Raw genomic sequence first — 21,160 nt, forward strand, 5'->3', positions numbered from 1 at the left:
AGGAGATTGGCAGGCTGCCACCACACGCAGGCAGGAAGCATCCATTTGCAAAATTCTAGTCTTCTTGCTATAAGTAAAAAAAATGACAACGCACAGTGTGGTTGGTGTAACAGTGTGGAATGCTTTAGCGGTGTCTGGGGGTTGAGGCCATGCACCACCATCCTGGACTTCCTGGCTCTTGCACGTGGATGCAGCCGAGATAGAAGGATCGCCAGCTGTAGGCGCAGGTGCAGCAGAGTGCAAGTCTTCAGCTGCAGAGTCATACCCCAGGCCTGGCTCCAACTCCTCCTCATCATCATCATCCTCATCTGAGCTATCTACAGCTGGATGGTACAGATAAATGCAATACGTAAGAAATTAATAGCCAATATTTTGAACCTGTGATATGAAAACAACACTGGTAAATATCCACAAGCAGAAGTTCCAAACTTGGTAAATTTGAGCCACTCACCAGGTTCCAAATTGCATGACAAACAGCAGTCCAATATAAAGCAAACAGCACAGCACATAGCTATAAAACACTGGATATACAAGATACATGTTATCAGCAACACATTACTTTCAATCGTAAGTTAGTAACATACTTATCATTCTGAAAGTAACAGGCACTACACTACTTAACATAATATCGCAATGTGAAGGGTCATGTTACAAGCTCCTTTCTTTTATCATAATGAGCAATGTACAGTGGAATCTCGTTGATACGATTCTGCATAATACATTTTTCGGCCTAATACACTTTCCTTTTTATTCCCAGCCAACATCCCTAGGAAATAATGCATTTTCATGCGCTCAATATGATCACATTTTTGCTCAAAATTGGATAATACAACTGTGTAAGTGGATCTTGACTGACACATGAGGAAATCCTACGTTTGTTCTTTGGTATACTAGCTCGAACCACATTCCAACAAGCCATGATGTGCACATTGCAGAGACAGTGAGGTCGCAGCAGCGTTGGTTTTGCGGCGAAAAGATCGCTGCCAGGCGCGGTCGCTGCGTCCAACGATGATGATGATGATGCCAGGCGAAGCATTTCAGAAGAATACTTCTCAGAAGAATTTACTCCCAGATGTTGAAAAGAAGAAAGTGCAGTACAAATTGACAAGCTACTTCAATGTGGCTAACAAAAGTGAGTTGCTGATGGAGTATCTATATTTTCCACCTTTTTTTAAAAAAAAAACCTTTTTTTGTTAATATGATTTTTGCATAATACGTTTCATTTTACCGTTACCCTGAAAAACGTATGGATGAGATTCCACTGTACTTGGTTACTTTTTTTTTTGCAATGCCTACAAAATGACGGGGTGGTTAAATCCATAAAATATGGGTTCTTCCATGCCCAGCCATGGCTGTTCTATGTCCCTGCTAATGAAATTTGCTGAAACCTTCCTAGGAATTTCCCATCTAAATGTCAGCCTCATTTTGCATTTAAAAGTGTGCTATGGGCATGACCCTGTGCCATTCTTAGTAAATGGACTTACTCGTATACTGTATTCAAACGAGGAATCTTCAACTTGAATGGTTGGCACAAATGCATACAGCTTAAATGGTGGCTCTAGTTGCAATCCCAATCGCAGCAGTTTGAAATGAAAGCTAAAGGGGAGAGCGAATATGTCCCAAGACACTTTATGGTACACCTAAAATGCACAGGAAGAACTCGTGAAAAGGGCAGTAAAAAATGAATGATTACAGCATTTGCCCATTTTTAATGCCTGGACATCTTTTTCCACAAGATCATTGATGCAGAGTGTCTGCATGTCGCAATCACATAGGAAACTACATTCAAAGCTCTTGCAACAGCCTCATCACCAATCATCACAAGATGACAACAAAGCAAATAACAGTATGGAGACGTATGAGCATGACGTCAAGCAGAGGCTTGTGCAGGATCTCTATTTGGGGTTGGAGGGAAGTGTCAATGCAACATGAAACTTAATATCTGGAAACCTATGGCCACTGCAATGGCAACACTCTTGTTTTCCCTCAAAAGTACACAGACCCATCACTTCATCCTTATTGAATTCCCTGAATTATGCAGTGGCCATTGATACCTTGTTTGGCACAATAAGACAACTTGTTTGCCATAACTTTTTCCTAAACAATGTAAAAGAAGAATGCATAAAATAACCATAAATATAAGCAAAAATTGACCATTTCTGAAATAGGTACATAAAGTTACATAGATGTAAAGTTTTCAGAACAGCCTGCCTTTCTTTTTTTGTGGTCTAAGACAAGGGTACCCATCTTTAAAGGGGTACTGACACCTTGTTTCGAAGGCGAGTTTACTCTGCCATACAAATCTCCTGTATGCAGAGATGGCTCTGAGCAAGTGGGAAGATCAGCAAATGCTGATAAGATATTTTATTTTGATATCAAAGTCAATTTTTCCATGGTGCACCTACCGACATCGACACTAGCTTGACGTCAGGCTACAGTACTAATCCTGGTGACTTCACGCAGCAGTCTGGCTAGTTGTGATGACGTCAGGTATCAAAACTTCCAAGATGGCTGCTTGTGCATCACCAAAACATTCAAAATGGCTGCTTGTGCGTCACCAACGGAGCCACGGTGCGGAGCGGACGCAAAAACGTCACTGTGTATTGTGCGAGCATGTGACGAGAAGCTCATACCGTGTTGCGACGTCAGGGTACAGTAGGAACCAAAACTAGCTTTTAAAAATGTACTGTAATTACTTTTTCAGGATGCACTCGTGCTTAGCACTACCTTTTCTAGCCTCTTGAGGGCCTGGCCTTTCATTTGACGCAAGAAAACGACAACTGAAAATTTTCGGGTCAGTACCCCTTTAAAGGGTGGCCAAGGGAATGGTAAATTTGTTCATGTGGCAATATTTTTCTGTCTTTCTTTTTTGCAATCCAGAGACCTTCTTTTACACGACGGTGAAATATTCGAACAAAATATGCAGTAAAAATTGAAAAAAAAAAAAACTGCATGGTACTAGTGTGCTGTCATCAAAAACAACGAGAAAATTGGGATTCAGGAGGTACAAATCTTGCAGTTTTCCCTTGGCACAGTGCCACCATCTTGGCATCATAAATAGCAGAAATCGGAGCTCAAGACAGCGACAGTTTGGTATTTCTCTAGTGAAAAATAAAGCCAGCTTCATTCTGAGTTATGGTTTCTTAGCTTTGACCTCCATCTTCTTTGAGCTCTGCATTCTCAGCTTTCATATTTTGTGCAATTGCAGTCAGTCATCTCTGTGCAATTTCACAATAAATAAACAAAATCATTCAGTTTTTTGCACCTACATCCTGAAACATTGGCGAGTGCTAAAGCTGTCCATATTCATCTGCACATCATACAGCTTTTTATAAATGGCTTTTCGGAAAAATTCTTAAATGTCCAGGACATAAAAAAAATTTCTATTAGCTTGCTTCAATACAAAAAAATAAGTCAGAGCAAAGAATGGGACCTTGCTAATATGCTTACGCAAAAATATTGATAAATATACCTATTATTTAGTTTAGAAATGACGAGAGTATCAGTCATGATATCAGCATAGCAAATCATATCCGCGTACCAAATATAAACGATTTATCCTCATAAACTAAAATACTTTTCATTGCCACATCCTCCCTTAATTAGAAGATGAGACAAGTGCATACCATTAGCAAGCCTCTCTGCAGGAGCCATGATGTCAGCAACCTCCTGACTTGATGAACTGGCTGTGCTTCTCTGGGACAACTTGCGCTGAGGTGGCTCTGACAGTTCACAGACTGCTTCAGAATGCCCATTGGCTGTAGCAGACATGGCTGTGAACGCTGCAGTTTCTTCAACAACCCCTTTTCGCGACAGGTCTAGAGCACTAGTGCTTGTTCCTGGAGAGGGGAGTGAAGCTGCCACTGGAATAGTGCACAGCTCACTTGGCACTGGTGTTGATGGATCAGTACTCTCGCCTGGAGATGTGGTGGGTGGCAGTGGGTCTAATGAAATAAAACGCACAATGTCAAAAACACTAATGTTGAATGCGTGAGACGATATGGCATCAACTCAGTTCTTAACCCTTTCAGACGTCAGCTATAAAGAACTGTCTATAACTGTGTGAAATCAATACAATGTTATTTCAAGACACTCGATATTATATAGTAACAAAAATAATGACATAATACGTTAATTTATATGTGTTACAGTAATCATTAATTATTACTTTGTAATTAAATATATATTTAGTCTGAAGCCATTCATGCTCTGTTTTTGCACAAATAGAATGAAATCTCAGGCTAGAAATATAATGCAAATTCTTTTTCTGTTACGTCCATGCTGAGCAAAGAAAAATTATACTTTTGACGTGGGTCGCGGGAAGCGGTGCGTCGTACGACTTGTCAAATGTGGTAGTGCCTTTAGCAAAGTGATAACATGCAATAATACTCTGCAAAATGAAGTTAAATGAAGACAAATTTGTAATGTGGGAGGTTCAATTCATCCAAAGCTCAATGTATCTTGCTCTTTCATAGAACCTAGTTGAAACAAATAGCAAAAAGAAGTGGTGTACACAATTGTCTGCATAGCGTCTCAAAGGGTTAACTTGGTTCAATTAAATTCAGTTTATTTTCGCCATCAAAAACAAAACGTGATAGCCGAGGAGCCCGTGGTGCAAACTATCTTACGATAGTTTGACAACGCCGTGGACACCTATAACAAACAAACACCTTGGCGGTATCGCAGCCACATGAAAAGAAGGCATAAAAAAAAAAAAACGTTTCACACAGTGGAAAGCGGTGATGCAATATAAGCTCAAACAATACAAGCAAATGCAACAACAATATGCAGCAAAAAGTGAAAAAACAAAAAAAACAAAACATTTAATACGTCTTGATTTATGTCGTGGATACAAAATGAAAGACAGCAAAATGAAACATCAGGTACAATGTAATCAGAAGGATCTTCATAAATAGACTTGTGGGGTAAACTTATCAAAAAAATTCATACACATGTACACATACACTACAATTCAGCTAGCCCACGGTTTGTCTGAAGTATACTTTGTGTTACTTTTGCCTAGACTGTTATAACTGTATCAGCCCATTCAATTTCATTTGGTACAAGTTATTCCTCCTGAATCTGAAGCCTCACGGGTTTGATGCACCACACATTCTTTGCCTTACGAACGAAGTGGTGGAGGGGAGTATGCAGGCACGCTGGTGCATTGTATCACTGGCACCATGCACTCTACACAGCATCGTAATCAGTTTTTAGGCTCCGTGTGTCTGTTTCAGCAGCAATGAACTTGCGTTTTTGTTGCCATGTGGGAACAGACAAGCATGAGAAGCCATGAAGGCAGTACTAGTACCAAACGCAACAGCCTCCCCACTAAACCGAAGCTCTTTTGCATTTGTGGCATGCATGTGACGGGTTACATATAGTGCCTTCATCGTTGTCAGCAGCACAAGTAAAATCACCAGCTGTTATCAGTGATGATCCAGCCAATTCACAATTCGAAGCAATTTTTGGAGCAGGAGAATAGAAGTGCCGGAGAAAAAAGAAAAAAATGGTGTTTGGGATCACTTGGAGCATTACAAAACTCGTAACACACGGTCAAACATACGGTCTTTAAAAAAAAAAATCTCTGTTGTTGAGCGACCGTTTATGAAGAGCACTTCTGCCAGTGGCAAACAGTATGGCACGGTCTCCTAGATATGATTTCAGTAAGCTCCACAGCAAAACTAAAGAGCTCGTTTAAACTGAAACGACAAACTGCAGCATAATCATTTGTTACACTTTATTTGTTCGAGCAAAATAAAATTAAGCTCAAGAATTGTAGTCAATGAATCCTTTCTTGTGGGTGTGACCAACATTGAGACGCTCCACCCACGAAGGTGGATGGCAGCACAGTTTCATACATTCAAACCTAGAGGGCAATATGGTGCTAGTGTCTATGGGGGTTCCTTGGGCAGCGCCTCAACCACCATGGGCTTTGAATCTGCTTCGGATGTATTTCATTCTTGAGATTTACAGTGCCTGTTTACTGAACTTGAAAACAAGTGATGAGAAGTTATCTCCAATTAAAATTCACTTCATTCTTCCTTAAGGGGAGATGCTACTCGAAGACACTTTTTCTTTAATATTCACCCTAGAGCAATGAAACCTGAGCTGCTTATAGAACTTTTTATGCTGATTTCAAATATATAATTAGTTTTCTTGCAAGTCGCATACTTTTAGTTCTGCAACATGACAAAGTGAAAAACTTAAGCCTTTTGCCCCCCCACTTTTCAGACCTAAACTTCAATAATTTTTTACAATTGATAGTTCATAATGTTTCAAATAAAGTGTGGAATGCAAATAACTAATTAGGAAGTCCATACAAAATATGTACTAGACGTGAAAAATTTTAACGTGGGAAGTTCATATTTCTCCTACCCTAGTAAAAGTTTACATAACTTTTTTTTTATTATATAATAAGAATATTGAAACTTAAACAAGATAATTGCATTTAAGATACTTTGGAAAAAATTTGGGAAAAATTTCATGTAGATCTGAGCACCAGAAGTACCCGAAAAAGGAGGGGCACATTGACAAAAATGACAAAATTTGCGTTTTGAGAAAAACCAGTTTTAAAGTCAAAATTGCATGTTTATTTATCAAAGATGTCATTGAATGCGACTAAATTTGTACACAAGAAAGAGAAATCCTCCTTGTAGTGGCCACTGCCATTAAAATGCGCCAGCACCATAGGTTTGGCCCTCACAGCTCTTTCGAGCTGACTCCTCGACAAGAAATTTTTTCTTCAGCGCACGCCGACGAGCCCTTGCTTCGCCTGTTAGTTTTTGAGACATTTTTTTCTGGCGTGTGCTGTCCCATGATGTGCCAAAAGCAACAAGATCATGAGGCGGGAGCACGCCAAGCTCTTCCAGAACACGTTCAAAACTGGAGTGCCCTCGATTAAACCGACATGTTCAGTGCTGTCATATCAGCAATCAACGAAGACTCGTCGTCCTGTGATTTTTCTTCATCTTCGAAGACTCCGATCTTTTTCTGGGAGGCACTCACATATTCGAATGCCGCGGCAAACTCGTCGGACGCATCGGCGTCCACTACGCCTTGCGGCAGCAGACGCTCTTTTCGTGGTTTTAGTGTTCGGCTTTGATTTGCGCCGGCGTCCTCGAAATTTGTGCGCCGCGTGAAACTTCACAGGCCAGTGACTGCGCTTCCTACGGCTTTTTTCATCCATAACGGATAAGCACTCGAGAAAAGCGTTGTTCTGCTGCTCGACGAGACACTGATCCTGCAAGTAGGCTTCACAGCACACACAGGCGCGCAGCGGCCAATGGCGGCTCCCGATCCGTACCACGTGATTTAAAGCCAGTCGCGGCGCTCGAAAAAGGCGGCAAAAGCGTGCGTCTCTTTATTATTTCTTGCGCTGCAGCAGCGCGGGAAACCGTCGTTATTTGAACAGTGAGGCTTGGCTCTTCGCCTCATGCGGTCGACAACGGCGAGCGGCGGCGCATTATCGGCTGCAAGGTGCTCGAAGATGACACACTTTCGGCCTTTTGACAGTCACCTTGTGCTCTTTAGACGCAATTTTAAAGCGTTTCCAGTTGAGTCTCGGCATTGATTTTTTTTTTCAGAACAGTAGAGGTACTAATCTTAACAAAACAGGTGAAAACAAAAAATCGATAATTTTTTAGAAAACTCGCGTTTTTCGACCCGCATCTCCCCTTAAGTAGAACTTACTGCACAAACTTTCTGTGACCGTAAGATTGAAATGAAGCATCCACAAATTTAACCACCAAGGTATGCATTGCTCTGCAATTGTGCTCTAGATCTGGTGTTACCAAGTAATGTTTTTTTTTTTAAGACAGTGAAAGAAAACAAACATGCATGTTATTTCTTGAAAGTACATATAAGCTATTTATGGAAATAAAACTATGGTACCAAGTGAAAAGCGTTGCGTCTCTGACAAACACTAAACGTATTGTCCGGTGTGACACCTGGGCACGTCTGCCCGTTCGCAGAATGATCAGAAGAGCAGCAATAAGTACAATGCATCTCTCTCTTCACTGGAAAGCCGATTCAGCGGAGCGTGACGGTGTGTCCACTTGGATCAGTCGTCGTTTTGCAGCCAAGTTGACCACATCTTGGCAAAATGTGCTTATGGAAAACATGAAATCTATAAGAGTTCCCTGCACTGGCTCGGGACATTACATATGTGCAGAGTGGAGCAGCAGTGACTTTGACAAACTGTCTAATGCAACCTGCAAGCTGTAACATTGCTGCAAACCAAGAGACCAAGTACGCTTCAGCCAGCTTCAACAAGAAGGGAGCCTCTTGAGTGCTTAGTGCCACACCCCAATTGTTAACACCCGCACCAGAGCACGCCATGCGCATCACGGCAGGATCCAGCTGCAGTGTGTGGAATGAAACTAAAAATGTAGAAATAAGACTTGTAGACAGTTAGCTAACACAAGACTGTACTTCCCGTCATTCCCATGGTGGCTGAACAATTGCAGTGCCATATTGCCCTCTAGTTTTTATAGTATAAAATTCAGATGAAATGCAGATGATGCTAAAGTGGCCAAAGATGCTGCGAGTATGGCTATAAACGGCGACACAAAAGTGGTGTAGCAGGCGTTGATGCCGGTGACCGCGGTAATTTTTATTTGTGTGCGCATACCAACTCGTATGCAGCGGCGCATGGCGCATACGCGGCCAACATGCCTCACGTTATCACCGGCGTGCCGCGGGAGATAAGCAGTCACGCCCCCTTTGTGTTGGCGTTTTCGAAGCCTCTGTTTCTTGGAAAATAAACTAGTTCTTGCCCAGACTTCAAGGAGTGTAGGACTTTGCTTTTCGCTCCTCCTTGGGGCGAGTACACTACAAGGTGCTGACCCGCGACGTTTGGAAAAACAGCAGCCATGTCAGATGAGGAAGGCACTTCAAGCTCATCCAGAACCAACGCCTCGGAGTTAAAGCTTCCTCATTTCTGGCCCAAAAACCCCAGGGTGTGGTTCAGCTAAGTCGAGGACCGCTTCCAGCTTCGACGCATCACATCGCAGGAGTCGAAATACCTCCACGTCGTTGCAGCACTGCCACCTGACATCGCTGACGCCATAGACGATGTGGTTACCTCCCCTCCATCGGAGAAGGCCTACGACGAACTAAAAAGCACCGTCTTGAAACGACTTGAGGTGTCCGAACAAAGCAGGCTGCAACAACTCCCGTCTCATGAAGAGCTCGGTGACAAGCGTCCCCCGCAACTTCTCCACCAAATGCGTTAGCTGCTGGGCCAACAAGCGTCAGAGGTGCGTCAACAGACATGGCTTCGCGAGTTGTTTTTGCAGAGACTGCCACAGTCAACATGGATGATACTCGCTGGCTCGGACGACGTGGCTCTCGAGCGTCTGGCTCAACTCGCCGACCGCATCACCGACTGCACCGAGCCATCAAAAATGCCTATTGCTGCAGCGGGAATGTCCGAACATGCAGGCCGGTTAGGTCGCTTATACCTCTGTCACACGGTCACCACCGAACTCCATTTCACTCCGTTCGGCAGTTAACTCCCTCATGGAGCATTACGAGAATGGAGTTGTGGCCGTGCTACACGGCTCGGTGCAAGCTTTCGACGGTTGCCGCATGGGGCAGAAACAGCGCTACTGCGCTCGTGGAAACGTCCAATTTTTTGCCTGTGCAGTCGCCTTTAAAACAACAAAAACATGTTTTTGTGTGTTGATGAAGTGCTCGGAATCATTATTGCTGTCACAGTGCTTGTGCGTGCGCCTCACATGTGCAGATACAAATATGGTGCGACGCTTCACAGCGGCGGCTTGGCGAGGCGTTGGTGTGGAGAGTACAAGCGCTGATGTGCGAAAAAATACAACTAAAACTTACATTACGGGGCGTGAAATGCTACGCAAAAAAGAGCAGAGTTTTTAAAATTATAATTGAGCTCATTAGGACGATTTTGCTAGTGCGGTTTTCAGCGTAGCAGTAGCTGGCTGGGAACGAGAGTACTCCGTCGAGTCGAAATGGTCATTACCGAACTTCCTCCACCAAAAGCTCCATTTAACTTCCTCAGCGAAATGGTGACTGTGTGACATGAACCCCATCTCCCTCGAGGAAAAGACAAGGGAGTTAAACGGAGTTCACGGGTGCCCGTGTGACAGGGGTATTAGAGGACAGAGTTGACAGACTGGCTGCAGCAGTGGGAAAACCTCGCCCTGTCCAACAAACACCGTCGTGCACGGCATCGTTCGTCGTCTTGTGCTCGAAGCCCACAGCACCACGGCCACTCAAACGAGGCAGAGCAGAGCGTCTGCTGGTACCACCGCCGTTTCAGAGAGCAAGCCACTCACTGCACCCAACCATGCTCGTGGACAGGAAACGCACCGGCCAGTCGCTAACAGCGGAATGCGACACGGGCCATCGCTCAAGCCGCCTCTTCTTCGTTGTCGACCGCATCACCGGCACACGCCTCCTTGTCGATACCGGAGCTGAGCTATCTATCCTACCAGCGACAGCTCAACATCGCCGACGCGGCAAGTCCATTTCCAGCCTAATTGCAGTCAATAATACTGCTATTGCATCATATGGAGTTCAGTCAATGACGATAGACAATGGATTCAGGCGCACATATCGATGGCTCTTCGTTGTGGCCGACGTCAGAATGGCCATCCTGGGAGCAGACTTTCTGAGCCACTTCAACCTTGACGTTAGCGTTCGCGATCGTCGTCTCAAGGACAACGTCACTTCGCTCGCTGTTGTCGGACTGAAGTTTGACCTGTCCTCATGCGGCATTTGCACTTTCCACCCAGAGTCAAACTTTCAAAAGATTCTGGCTGAATTCCCTGAAATCACCAAACCTCGGAACACCGAACTGCCAATCAAGCACAAGGTGACGCATCACATTGTCACCACCGGACCGCCTGTTACCGCTAGACCTAGAAGGCTCGCTGGACAAAGACGCGAAGTAGCCCGTCGTGAGTTCGACCACATGCTCCAGCTCGGCATTATTCGACCTTCTTCCAGCAACTGGTCTTCTGCGCTGCTGCACATGGTGCCAAAACAAGAGCCTGGTGACTGGCGGCCTTGCGGTGATTATCAGGCACTCACTGCTGCGACAACGGCAGACCAATATCCTCTCCCTCACATGCATGATTTCAGCGCTCGCCTTGCGGGAACGACCATCTTCTCTAAGCTGGATCTGATGGCCGCTTATCACCAGATTCCAGTAGAACCAAGCGACATCCCAAAGATGGCCGTGACAACACCGTGTGGCCTCTTTGAATTTGTTCGTATGACGTACGGACCGAAGAACGCGGCACAAACATTCCAGCGTTTCATGAATGAGGTCACTCGCGGACTGCTCTTTGTCTTCGTCTACTTAGACGACATTTTGGTCGCCAGCAAAACGCCGGAAGAGCACAAAAATCACCTGCGGCTCCTCTTCAAGTGTCTTGACGAGCACGGTCTGGTTTTGAAGGCCCAAAAGTGCATATTTGGTGTTGAAGCACTAGATTTCCTAGGTCATCGATTCACCCCGCATGGCATCTTGCCGCTCGAATCACGGGTACAAGCCGCTAGGGAATTTCCGATGTCTACCTCTTTCCGCAAGTTGCGCGAGTTTCTCGGGCTGATCAACTTCCATAGGCGCTTGATCCCATCCTGTGCAATCATTCTACAGCCGCTAACTGACTTGCTGCACCGGGACACCAAGAAAACACCCGAGTTTCACTGGTCAGCGGAGCACGAAAAAGCCTTTCAGGACGCCAAAACTCAGCTTGCCTCCGCAACACTTCTGATGCACCCGCTTTCCGACTCGCCAACGCGGCTCATGGTTGACGCTTCAACGACGGCAGTGGGAGCAGTGTTGCAACAATACGACGGCACGGACTGGAAACCGATAGGTTTCTTTTCTAAACGGCTGAAACCGCCGGACGTGCGCTACAGCATTTTTGGAAGAGAGACGCTGGCCATTTATTGCTCCATAAAGCATTTCCGTTTCTTCCTCGAAGGTCGCACTTTCCACATTTTAACGGACCACAAGCCGCTGACTATGCGTTCAAGAACAACAGTTCCTCATGTTCGGAAAGAGAACTGCGCCAACTTTCTTTCATTTCCGAATTTTCGACGGACATCCGCTACATAGCGGGGATCGAAAATCAAGCAGCCGACGCACTCTCCCGTATCGACACTGTTTCAGCGCCCGTCGACTTTGAGGCATTAGCCGCTGCCCAGCGGGAAGAACCAGAGCTAACCGTGTTGCGGCAGAATCCACTGTCACTTGTGCTCGCAGAGATCCCACTACCATACACGACGACTATGGTCACGTGCGACACATCGCAGAAATCTCCAAGAGCCTTCGTCCCCGTCCAGTTTCGGCGTGCAGTGTTTGACAGCCTTCACGAGCTCAGCCACCCAGGAATCCGCGCAACGCAGAGGCTCATCACGGACCGCTTTTTGTGGCCAGGCATTAACGCCGACGTTCGACGCTGGGCGAAGACGTGCCGAACATGTCAAGCAGTCAAGGTGACTCGTCACACGCGCACAGCACTTCAAGCATTTCGGCCACCAGAGTGTCGTTTCGACCACGTCCACTTGGACTTGGTAGGACCTCTTCCTCCTTCCCAGGGTTACAGATACCTGCTCACATGTGTCGACCGCTACTCACGGAGGGCTGAGGCGACGCCGCTTCCGGACATCGCAGCCGGGACCGTCGCACAGGCGTTTGTGGCCACATGGGTTTCACGCTATGGCTGCCCACTGCGCATAACAACCGACCGTGGACGACAATTCCAGAGCAACCTATTCTCTGCGCTGGTAAGGCTTCTGGGAACATGTCTCCAGTTCACCACGGCTTACCACCCAGCGAGCAATGGAATGGTGGAGCGGCTACACCGTCAACTGAAGGCATCTCTAACGGCCAAATGGGATAGAGAGCACTGGGTGGAGAAGCTCTTTCTCGTTCTTCTGGGCCTGCGTACCGCGCAAAAAGAAGACATCGGATTCAGTGCAGCAGATATGCTGTACGGCTCTACAATCCGACTACCGGGAGAATTCTTCGGTGAGAAACCAAGCACTGCGCCGACACCTTCAGAACATATGGAAAGGCTACATTCCTGGTTGAAGCACCTGCAACCCAACACGGCACGCGTCAGCCGCGACCAAAGAGTGTTTTTGTTCCCAGACATGAATGCGGCAACCCATGTGTTCGTGCGACGAGACACAGTGAAAGCGCCGTTGACTCCTGCGTACGACGGGCCCTTCCGTGTGCTGTCGCGGTCCAACAAAACTGTGACCATTCGTGTTCGCGACAGAGAGGACGTCATTTCTCTCGACCGCGTGAAACTGGCTCACCTCATGGACTAACTTGTTTTTGCTAACATCTGCTCGTTTTTTTCCATGGCTCCACGGTCTAGGGGGGGGGGCTCTTGCAGCGGGCGTTGATGCCGGTGACCGCGGTAATTTTTATTTGTGTGCGCATACCAATTCGTATGCAGCGGCGCACGGCGCATACGCGGCCAACATGCCTCACGTTATCACCGGCGTGCCGCGGGAGATAAGCAGTCACGCCCCCTTTGTGTTGGCGTTTTCGAAGCCTCTGTTTCTTGGAAAATAAACTAGTTCTTGCCCAGACTTCAAGGAGTGTAGGACGCTCCTCCTTGGGGTGAGTACGCTACAGTGGCAGCACTCACACAGCCAGCATGGCAGCACTAAACATTCACTGCATAACAAATCCTGCGCCTATTAATTGTGGTTCCAAGACAATGAAAACAAATCGATCGATTTCAGAGAAGGACAGCACATGAGGTGTCTATGCATAGCAGATTCATGTCATCCACATGTAATCTATGACCAGAGTTGTACCTAACGAGTTACAATTAATTTATTACTTGTAATCGGTTGAATTTTCTTGTAATTTTGTAACAGTACAATTGATTACTTTTTCGAAACTAACGTTCTGGGTAATTCAATTACATTTTCTTGTGATTGATTACCGGTAATCAATTACTTTTTTTTTTTCCAAAATCAAGTTGCAACCAGTCTTCTACGGCAGTTCTCGTCCCAAAGGAATATGCAACCCCTCTGTAGGAACCTCAACAGCGAAGCGCGACACTTCCTAGTGGACACGACAACTAGCATCGAAGCACTGCGCAACTACGAGCTGGTGTACAAGGTGCTCCTATGTTATAATACTGCCCTTCCCTCCAGCGCATGCATTGAGAGAGTGTTCAGTGTAGCAGCTGACCTCTTAACGAGGAAGAATCAGCGACAACTTTGAAAAAGAACTCCTGCTGAAAGTTCACGAGCAACACTATATCACAGAAGCCACAGTAAGCTTGCTCTCTACCATGCAAGCCACAGCAGTTATTGCTCAGTTACTTTTCTGGGGCAGTAATTGATTACTGTAATCAATTAATTTTAAAGGAAGCAATTGTAATTGTTATCGGTTACTTATTTTCTGTGACGTGCACAAGTCTGTCTATGACCCGCATGAAAGAAAAATGCTGAGCAATTTTTTACGTTTGAATTCTGTAAGTCAAGTTCGGCAGATTTAACACAAAATTTTAGGCAATCTCAGATCTTTTTGCAAATGTTCAATGGCATTTTACATAGTTTGCATTTGCATGAGAGGGGGGGGGGGAAAGAAGATCGCAGGCAACTGTTGTTTTTTTTGACGGTCTGTTCTGATTGTAATACTTTGCAAAAGCTATGGGGAATAAAGAGAAGTACTGCTTTGTAATCTATGGCCTCCAAAATTTGGGCAGCACCCATTGCATGCCACTAATCTTCTTTGAGGTCGAATTCGGACAATACAGTGGCTCTTGCTAAGCCTGATACACTGATAATTTGAGAGTAGATTTCAGAAATGGTGCCATAAGTCACTAGTATATTGCTGGGTAAAGAAAAATAAAGAAAACACAAGTGTCAATTGCAAACATGCAAGCAAGACAGTGCACAACCACTATGGTTTTTTTTCCTTGCAATTTTTTTTTTTCACCTTAAAGACAGGTTTTCATTTATATTCCAGGCGAACCTTTATTTTGGTTTTTATGGCAAAAACCGAAAACGCTAACTGCACCTATACTCCACTGGAAACATTTTATACAAGCTGGGAACTGAAATGAACAAGATAAGAAGCTAGTTCTGACAGTGATGGAAGTATGTTCAGCAGGATAATATTGACTTTAGAGTTTGCCAGTGTTAACACCATCACCTGATTATAAGGCACAGCATAATGAGCAATTCTAGACTTATTCTCACTAGACGGGAATCCTCACAGCACACAAAAAGCATAGCACAAAAGTGCTTCTGCCTCCTGCCCTTGTTGGAATACAGCACCTGATGCCAAAACCTCTGACCTATCGCAGTGGGTGAATCCATCTGGATGAGGCTTGTATTTAGAAAAAGGTCTAACAATGTGAATGTTTGCAAGAGCACAAAAAAGAGAGAGAGGAAGAAGACGACGACAAAGAGGAGCAATGGCAATTATAGTTTGCACCAGCATAATAATCGTGGATCATTCACACTGTCATGGCCTGTATGCCTGCCAGTTCACAACGCACCTCTCGCAACTCAAAGCGCAGCTCAAAGATGTTAGTGGCTTGCGCACAAGGAAACATCACTGCACACACACTTGCATGGCAAATGTGCGTGTACAAGACTCCCAGGGCAGTGAAGTGAGAGCATATAGTAGTAGCTGCACACAACTGGCTCAGGACGATCGGTGTCGCACTGCAACCAGGAGTGAGACAACTGAAAGTGAATTGGGAGCAGTTTCTGGAGCAGCAAAACTTAAATTTTGGAGCAGAAGAACCTTAATCTGGAGCAGTTAACGGCATTTAATATGTTGTCCTAGGAGCTTGAAAAAATTTTTAGCAACTTGTGGGGACAAGTACATATCGTAATTGGCTTTGAATACACATAACACTGAAACAGCCTATGGATAAAGTTTTTTTTAACAGATTATCACCACGTATGAACAACAGTACCTTTTTACATACCACGCGACCTATCTAGCCGGTGTACAAAACATATAATTGAAAAAAGGTTCTGGAAATTATAGGCTCGCTTCAAACATGGGGGAAAAAAAAACACGAAAAAGCATCACACTTATCAAAAATTAAAAAAAAATTGTGATTGCACAAGAATTGTAGTTACAGAGCAGTAGGCCTTTGCTAAAGATCAGTGATATGATTTAGCATATTACTGCTTTGGCTTTTTGTACGTCTGCTTCGTCTGCTTATTCAGCTTTTCAAGCTTCCCAAGAGCTTCCTGTAGGTCAGTGTTACTCTTTGTCAGGACAACACCACAGTAAGCGCCTTCGGCTACCTGCACGGCCGCGTGGTTGGCATAGCGTCAAGTGTACTGCACGCTTTTAACAGACAACAAAAGCGCGCTGCACAGCTGTTCGCTGCGACCTCGAGCGGGACCACGTTCAAGAGTGAGGCGCGGGTGCCAAGAAATCTCGCTGCACTGACTATCTCGTCAAACGCGTGGGTATGGTACTGCAAGAATAGCGCCGTTGTAAGCGTACTGCATGCTTTTATTGGCGGACGACACAAACACGCTCCGCATCAGTCCGCTGGTTCTGAAACGTTCTGGGTAGGCGATAACACCTCTTCAAGCGCGTAACCACAGTATTAACACTATCCGCGTTGGCCTGTTCTCTTTTCTTTATTACTGAAGACCATCCCACACCAATCTGCGACTTGTGTAAAGTGCCCGCCGAACATACACTGCGTGCTTCAGGCATTGCACATTGTAAGCAATGTGGTCACACAAACGAAGCGCTGGGCATACAAAGGCCTGTTTTATTTTTTGCAAAACAAAAATAGGAGACATGCCAGTCACACAGCAAAACGGCCGTCAACCAATACACCGGTCGTAAAGCTAAGCCTAAATGCTCGTGTAGCCCACAGCTGGGCCGAAGCGACACCTCTTACGCGTATCAAAGTGCTCGTTGCGTGTTTTGATTACAAAACCGAGCAGTGGCAAATCACCATGTATGAAAACTGTGCCACCTGATCGCCAACGCGCCATGAGCCACGAATAAAGTGCCGAGGTGCCCATTATAATGTCTTTTGAACTGGTTTGAACGCTCACAAGCATGGATTACCAGCGCTTTGTGCGTTCTGTCATGACGGGTCCGCAAATCGTGCATATTTCATGGCACGCACTAGACGACGAGTCTTTAGCTTAGGTCGGCAAATAATGTGGAGCTCACTCAGACTCACTCATAAAAGATATTTTGCCCTTAGGGCTCACTCGGACCCAGACTCACTAAAATTTTTTTGAACCGGAGTCGCTCGGACTGACTCAGACTCAGGCTCAAGGCCCGATCTGAGTCTGAGTGAGTCGACTCATGAGTCTGTTAGTGTATAATTAGCATTTTCGAACATGGTGTCAGTGCTCTTTAACACCAATATCTCGTATGATCAGTGCTCTACTTGGCGTTTTTTGATCTTGCACCTTCAAATACGAGTTATCAGTTGTTGCAATCCAGTAATGACATTTTTATTGAAAGATATGACTCACCAGAGATATTTTTATGAAGAACTTCCTGTGAAAAAAGTTTGTGGGGGATGCGAGGGTGGTCAGAACTCATGCCTCGGATTAATAAATACTGAAGTGGCGTATGAGTGCTAGTGCCCTCAATTATTTGTGAGTAGATGTGAGCATAAACGTGAGCTGACATGAGGCTGATAGTAATGCTGATCGGTGAGTAGATAGGACCATAGGTCGGCAAAAATGTGAAGCTCACTCAGACTCACTCAAACATTTTGTGCTCTGAGGGCTCACTCGGACTCAGACTCACTAAAGTTTTCCTCAACTGGACTCACTCGGACTCAGATTCACAAAATTTTTCTCAATCGGACTCTGTTGGACTCAACCTCACCAGAATATTACTCACCCGGACTCACTCACACTCAGATTCACATCTTGATCTGAGTCTGTGAGAGCCTGAGTGAGTCGACTCAAGAGTGAGTTTGCCAACCTATGGTCTTTAGTGATGCTACCACGTGGGTCTCTCGCTGTGCAGATCAAATCTCTCGCTGTACACACCCGATGTGCAGATGCGGCGTGTGATGGCTTCATTAAATGCAATGCAACTTGTCTAAATAAATAAATTAGTTGCTAATGTGGGTAAAACGGGAGCGGGTTGCATTCGTTCTGCCGCAATCCTAAGATGTCCTTCACAGAACCACTGGGTTCCGCGGAACACAGTTTGAAAACCGACGCGCTAGAGCATCGCAGAGACACGTCGCATGCAGTAAGATAGTTGATGCCGCATTGACGCAACAAGGTACTCGGCCACAGCAAATGCACACGTAGGTGACCAGACGCAGCAACACCCGGAGGAACACACCACACACAACAAAGAACCTGACAGTCAACCCCACTATGCATGCAGTTTTGCCTAAGCGACAGTAGTGCCAGAACACACAGCCTAGAGAGAAGAAGCAGCATGCTCGGGGCACGACAGCACATTTTTGCAGGCTCACGCATATTTACAACAGTCCAGTGGATATTATGGCGACACCATGGGAGCCTTGTGTAGAAAGGTGCATAGAAGAAACATGCTTGGCCGCGTCTATGTGTTCTGCAAACGGCTTATTTTCTTGGTATTCCTGGCACTGCTTGGAAATCACGTTTTCCCCCACTGAAGCTGGTGTGGGCATCAAAATTCTTACTTCTAGGCTGTTTTGGAGCAGTTCGGCCCAATTTTTGCGATATTTATGATTTTGGTGCAGCTTGGTGCACGAAAACTGAATCGTATCAACAACGCTCAATAGCTGTCTCACCCCTGTGCAACAGGTGCCGGGTTTCAGAGGAGTGTTGTAAGTTTCCTTCAGTAGAGATTGCTGTACAAATACATGCACACTGCTGCCATATCAAACTATCTTGCAATCCCGTTCACGGCTCGATATGTACGATATATACCGTATTTTATCTCATATAACCGGGCCACCCCTACAAATAACATGCAACCCCTACCTTTACCTCTACAAAAAAGGAAGAAGAAAGCATATAACCCCTGCATGTAACCCGCACCCTAACCTTTTGTACACATTTTTCCATTTTTTTTTCATGTCGGTTCCATGCGAGATAATACAGTATATCTGGGTTCAATTATAAGTACAGTAAATTTTGTGCATGCTGTAGGCTTTTCTTTCTTTTTTTCCACCCCTTCTGCTTGGCCTACATTCGAGGCAACTTTTTTCCTGGCTCTGGACATCACGGGGTCGGCCTAAAATCGAGGCCAGCTTAGATTCGAGTAAATACGGTCTAGCTGAAATGAAGGCAAAAGGTGCAGATGAATGAGAAACAAAATGGTTCATAGCCCCTGAATTTTATGACCGCGAGTTCAACATAGTCATGCTTCATTTCACCGGCACTTATTCCAAGTCGGGACTAAACCTAAACGGGTCCAATTGTGCCAAGCATGAGCCAGCTTTGTATACAGTAAAACCTCGTTAATTCGTGCTTCACGAGACAAAAACAATGCTTGAATTAACCAGAATGCCGAATTATCGAAAGTATCAAGACAAGAATAAACAAACGCCTATTACATCAATTATTTTCTTGATGAGTACATAAATCCGTACTTATTTTACATAAGAGCAGTGTAAAAAGCCGCAGTGAGTCTCAATCACTGAAGACTTCGTTGACAATGCGACCGTGGAGCAACACCCCCCACATCTCATGGCACCAATCGCACCAGTGTGCACCGGGGTGCCCTGGTGCGCCGTTTTGTCTAATCATCGTAGCCCCTGGGAGCCCTGGTGCGATTTGTTGAAGATGGCATTAATTAATCCGGAATATGCTCTGCATTCCACTGCCAACACCACCACCCGCATGTGATAATTTTTCACCGTAGTCAGCACATTTTATGACAGCATGCTGACCGCGACTGAAAGACTAATCTTCAACAGCTCCCGCCACGTTAGAGTTTTGTGACATAGTGCACGGATTGCACCAAGTCAAAATGAAGCTACTGAGTGCTGCATTCGCTGTTAGAGACCATGGTCGCAAACGCCATGATAAACCCTTTGAGGGTTTTTGCCGTACAAGTACGGCGTTGCCTGTATGTTTAAAACGTGCGCCTTTTTTGATCATTTCTCTTGCTTGGCATGTGCTGCCACGCTTCGGGAATATGTGGAACTTTTTCCATGTCTCCCCGCCAATGTCTCCCCGTTTTTTGTTTTTTTTTAACGGCGCGGTGGCTCTCATTGCACGTCACAACGCCCACACGCAGTGCGGCTGGTTTCGGTTTCGTCCTTCAGGTGGTTATCGCTTCTCGCACCCGCAAAGCTGATGGATGTCTGTTTTCTAATCTCTGAAAGGGTGACTGCTTGTGAGTCTCTCATTTATTGCTCCCTGGGACGGGATTATATGCTTCCGTGCGGCGCTAAATTACACAAACGTCGTCGCCGTGGTTGACTTTCCTGTTTTGGGGAGCACGAACATTTTTTACCGGAAAAATACTCTGGTGCACTTGCTTTTGCATGTCTGTGAGCTAAGTTTAATGCTATGCATAATTTTTATTTATAAAAAATTGTATAAGTTTTTTTAGGATTTTGCTTCATGTTACTACGAATAAACCATGTGTATGTAACAACAAAAATGACTGTCACTTTACGGTCACGCAAAAAAATTTTAAGACAGTTTTTTTCTTAAACAGAATCGTCTAAAGAATTTATTTCAGCAATAAGAACATTACACATTTTTGGGCTGCATTTCGCGAAAAAATTCGACCCTCAAAGGGTTGATGATACCGTCCTCGCAATTCTGAAGGCACACGCGCGGCCTACGCACACACAGTCGAAATGAAACTACTGAGAGCTGCAAACACTGTGGAAAAAACCTGGCCCTCACCTGGCTCGCTAATGCACAATAATGAATGGTGACTATGCAGTAATGAAAACACGTGGCAAAAACGAAACTACTGCTTGTTGAGGTCGCTGCGGACGAAACTGTATTCGCTGTGAATGCTATCATAGATAAAGCGGCCACGCACGTGCCCCGCTGAAGCCTTTATCACCAACAATGCTATTGTGAATGGCTACCACGTTTTTTCCGAAGGCCCTTGGCCAACGCTTTGTCACACGCTGTGGTAAACGCAAAGAGGCGTGAAGCGTTCTTCCCTGTCATTACTGCACAGTTCACAAAGATGACGATGACGATGTGGACTGCTCCGCCT

At 45.2% G+C, this 21,160-nt stretch overlaps 1 protein-coding gene across 1 annotated transcript in view; it reads right to left on the reverse strand.

Moving 5' to 3' along the window:
- Positions 1–21,160, reverse strand: part of LOC119406858 (enhancer of mRNA-decapping protein 4) — a 202,582-nt gene that overhangs the window by 37,483 nt on the left and 143,939 nt on the right. The window contains exons 17-18 of the mRNA XM_037673612.2: positions 3,627–3,944; positions 95–323 (exon numbers count right to left, since the gene is read on the reverse strand). Of these exons, the coding sequence (XP_037529540.1) occupies positions 95–323; positions 3,627–3,944 (547 nt within the window). The remainder of the gene's footprint in view (positions 1–94; positions 324–3,626; positions 3,945–21,160) is intronic.

This window comes from Rhipicephalus sanguineus, chromosome 1 (genome assembly GCF_013339695.2).
Source record: "Rhipicephalus sanguineus isolate Rsan-2018 chromosome 1, BIME_Rsan_1.4, whole genome shotgun sequence".
In the NCBI taxonomy this organism is placed as follows: Eukaryota; Metazoa; Arthropoda; class Arachnida; order Ixodida; family Ixodidae; genus Rhipicephalus; species Rhipicephalus sanguineus.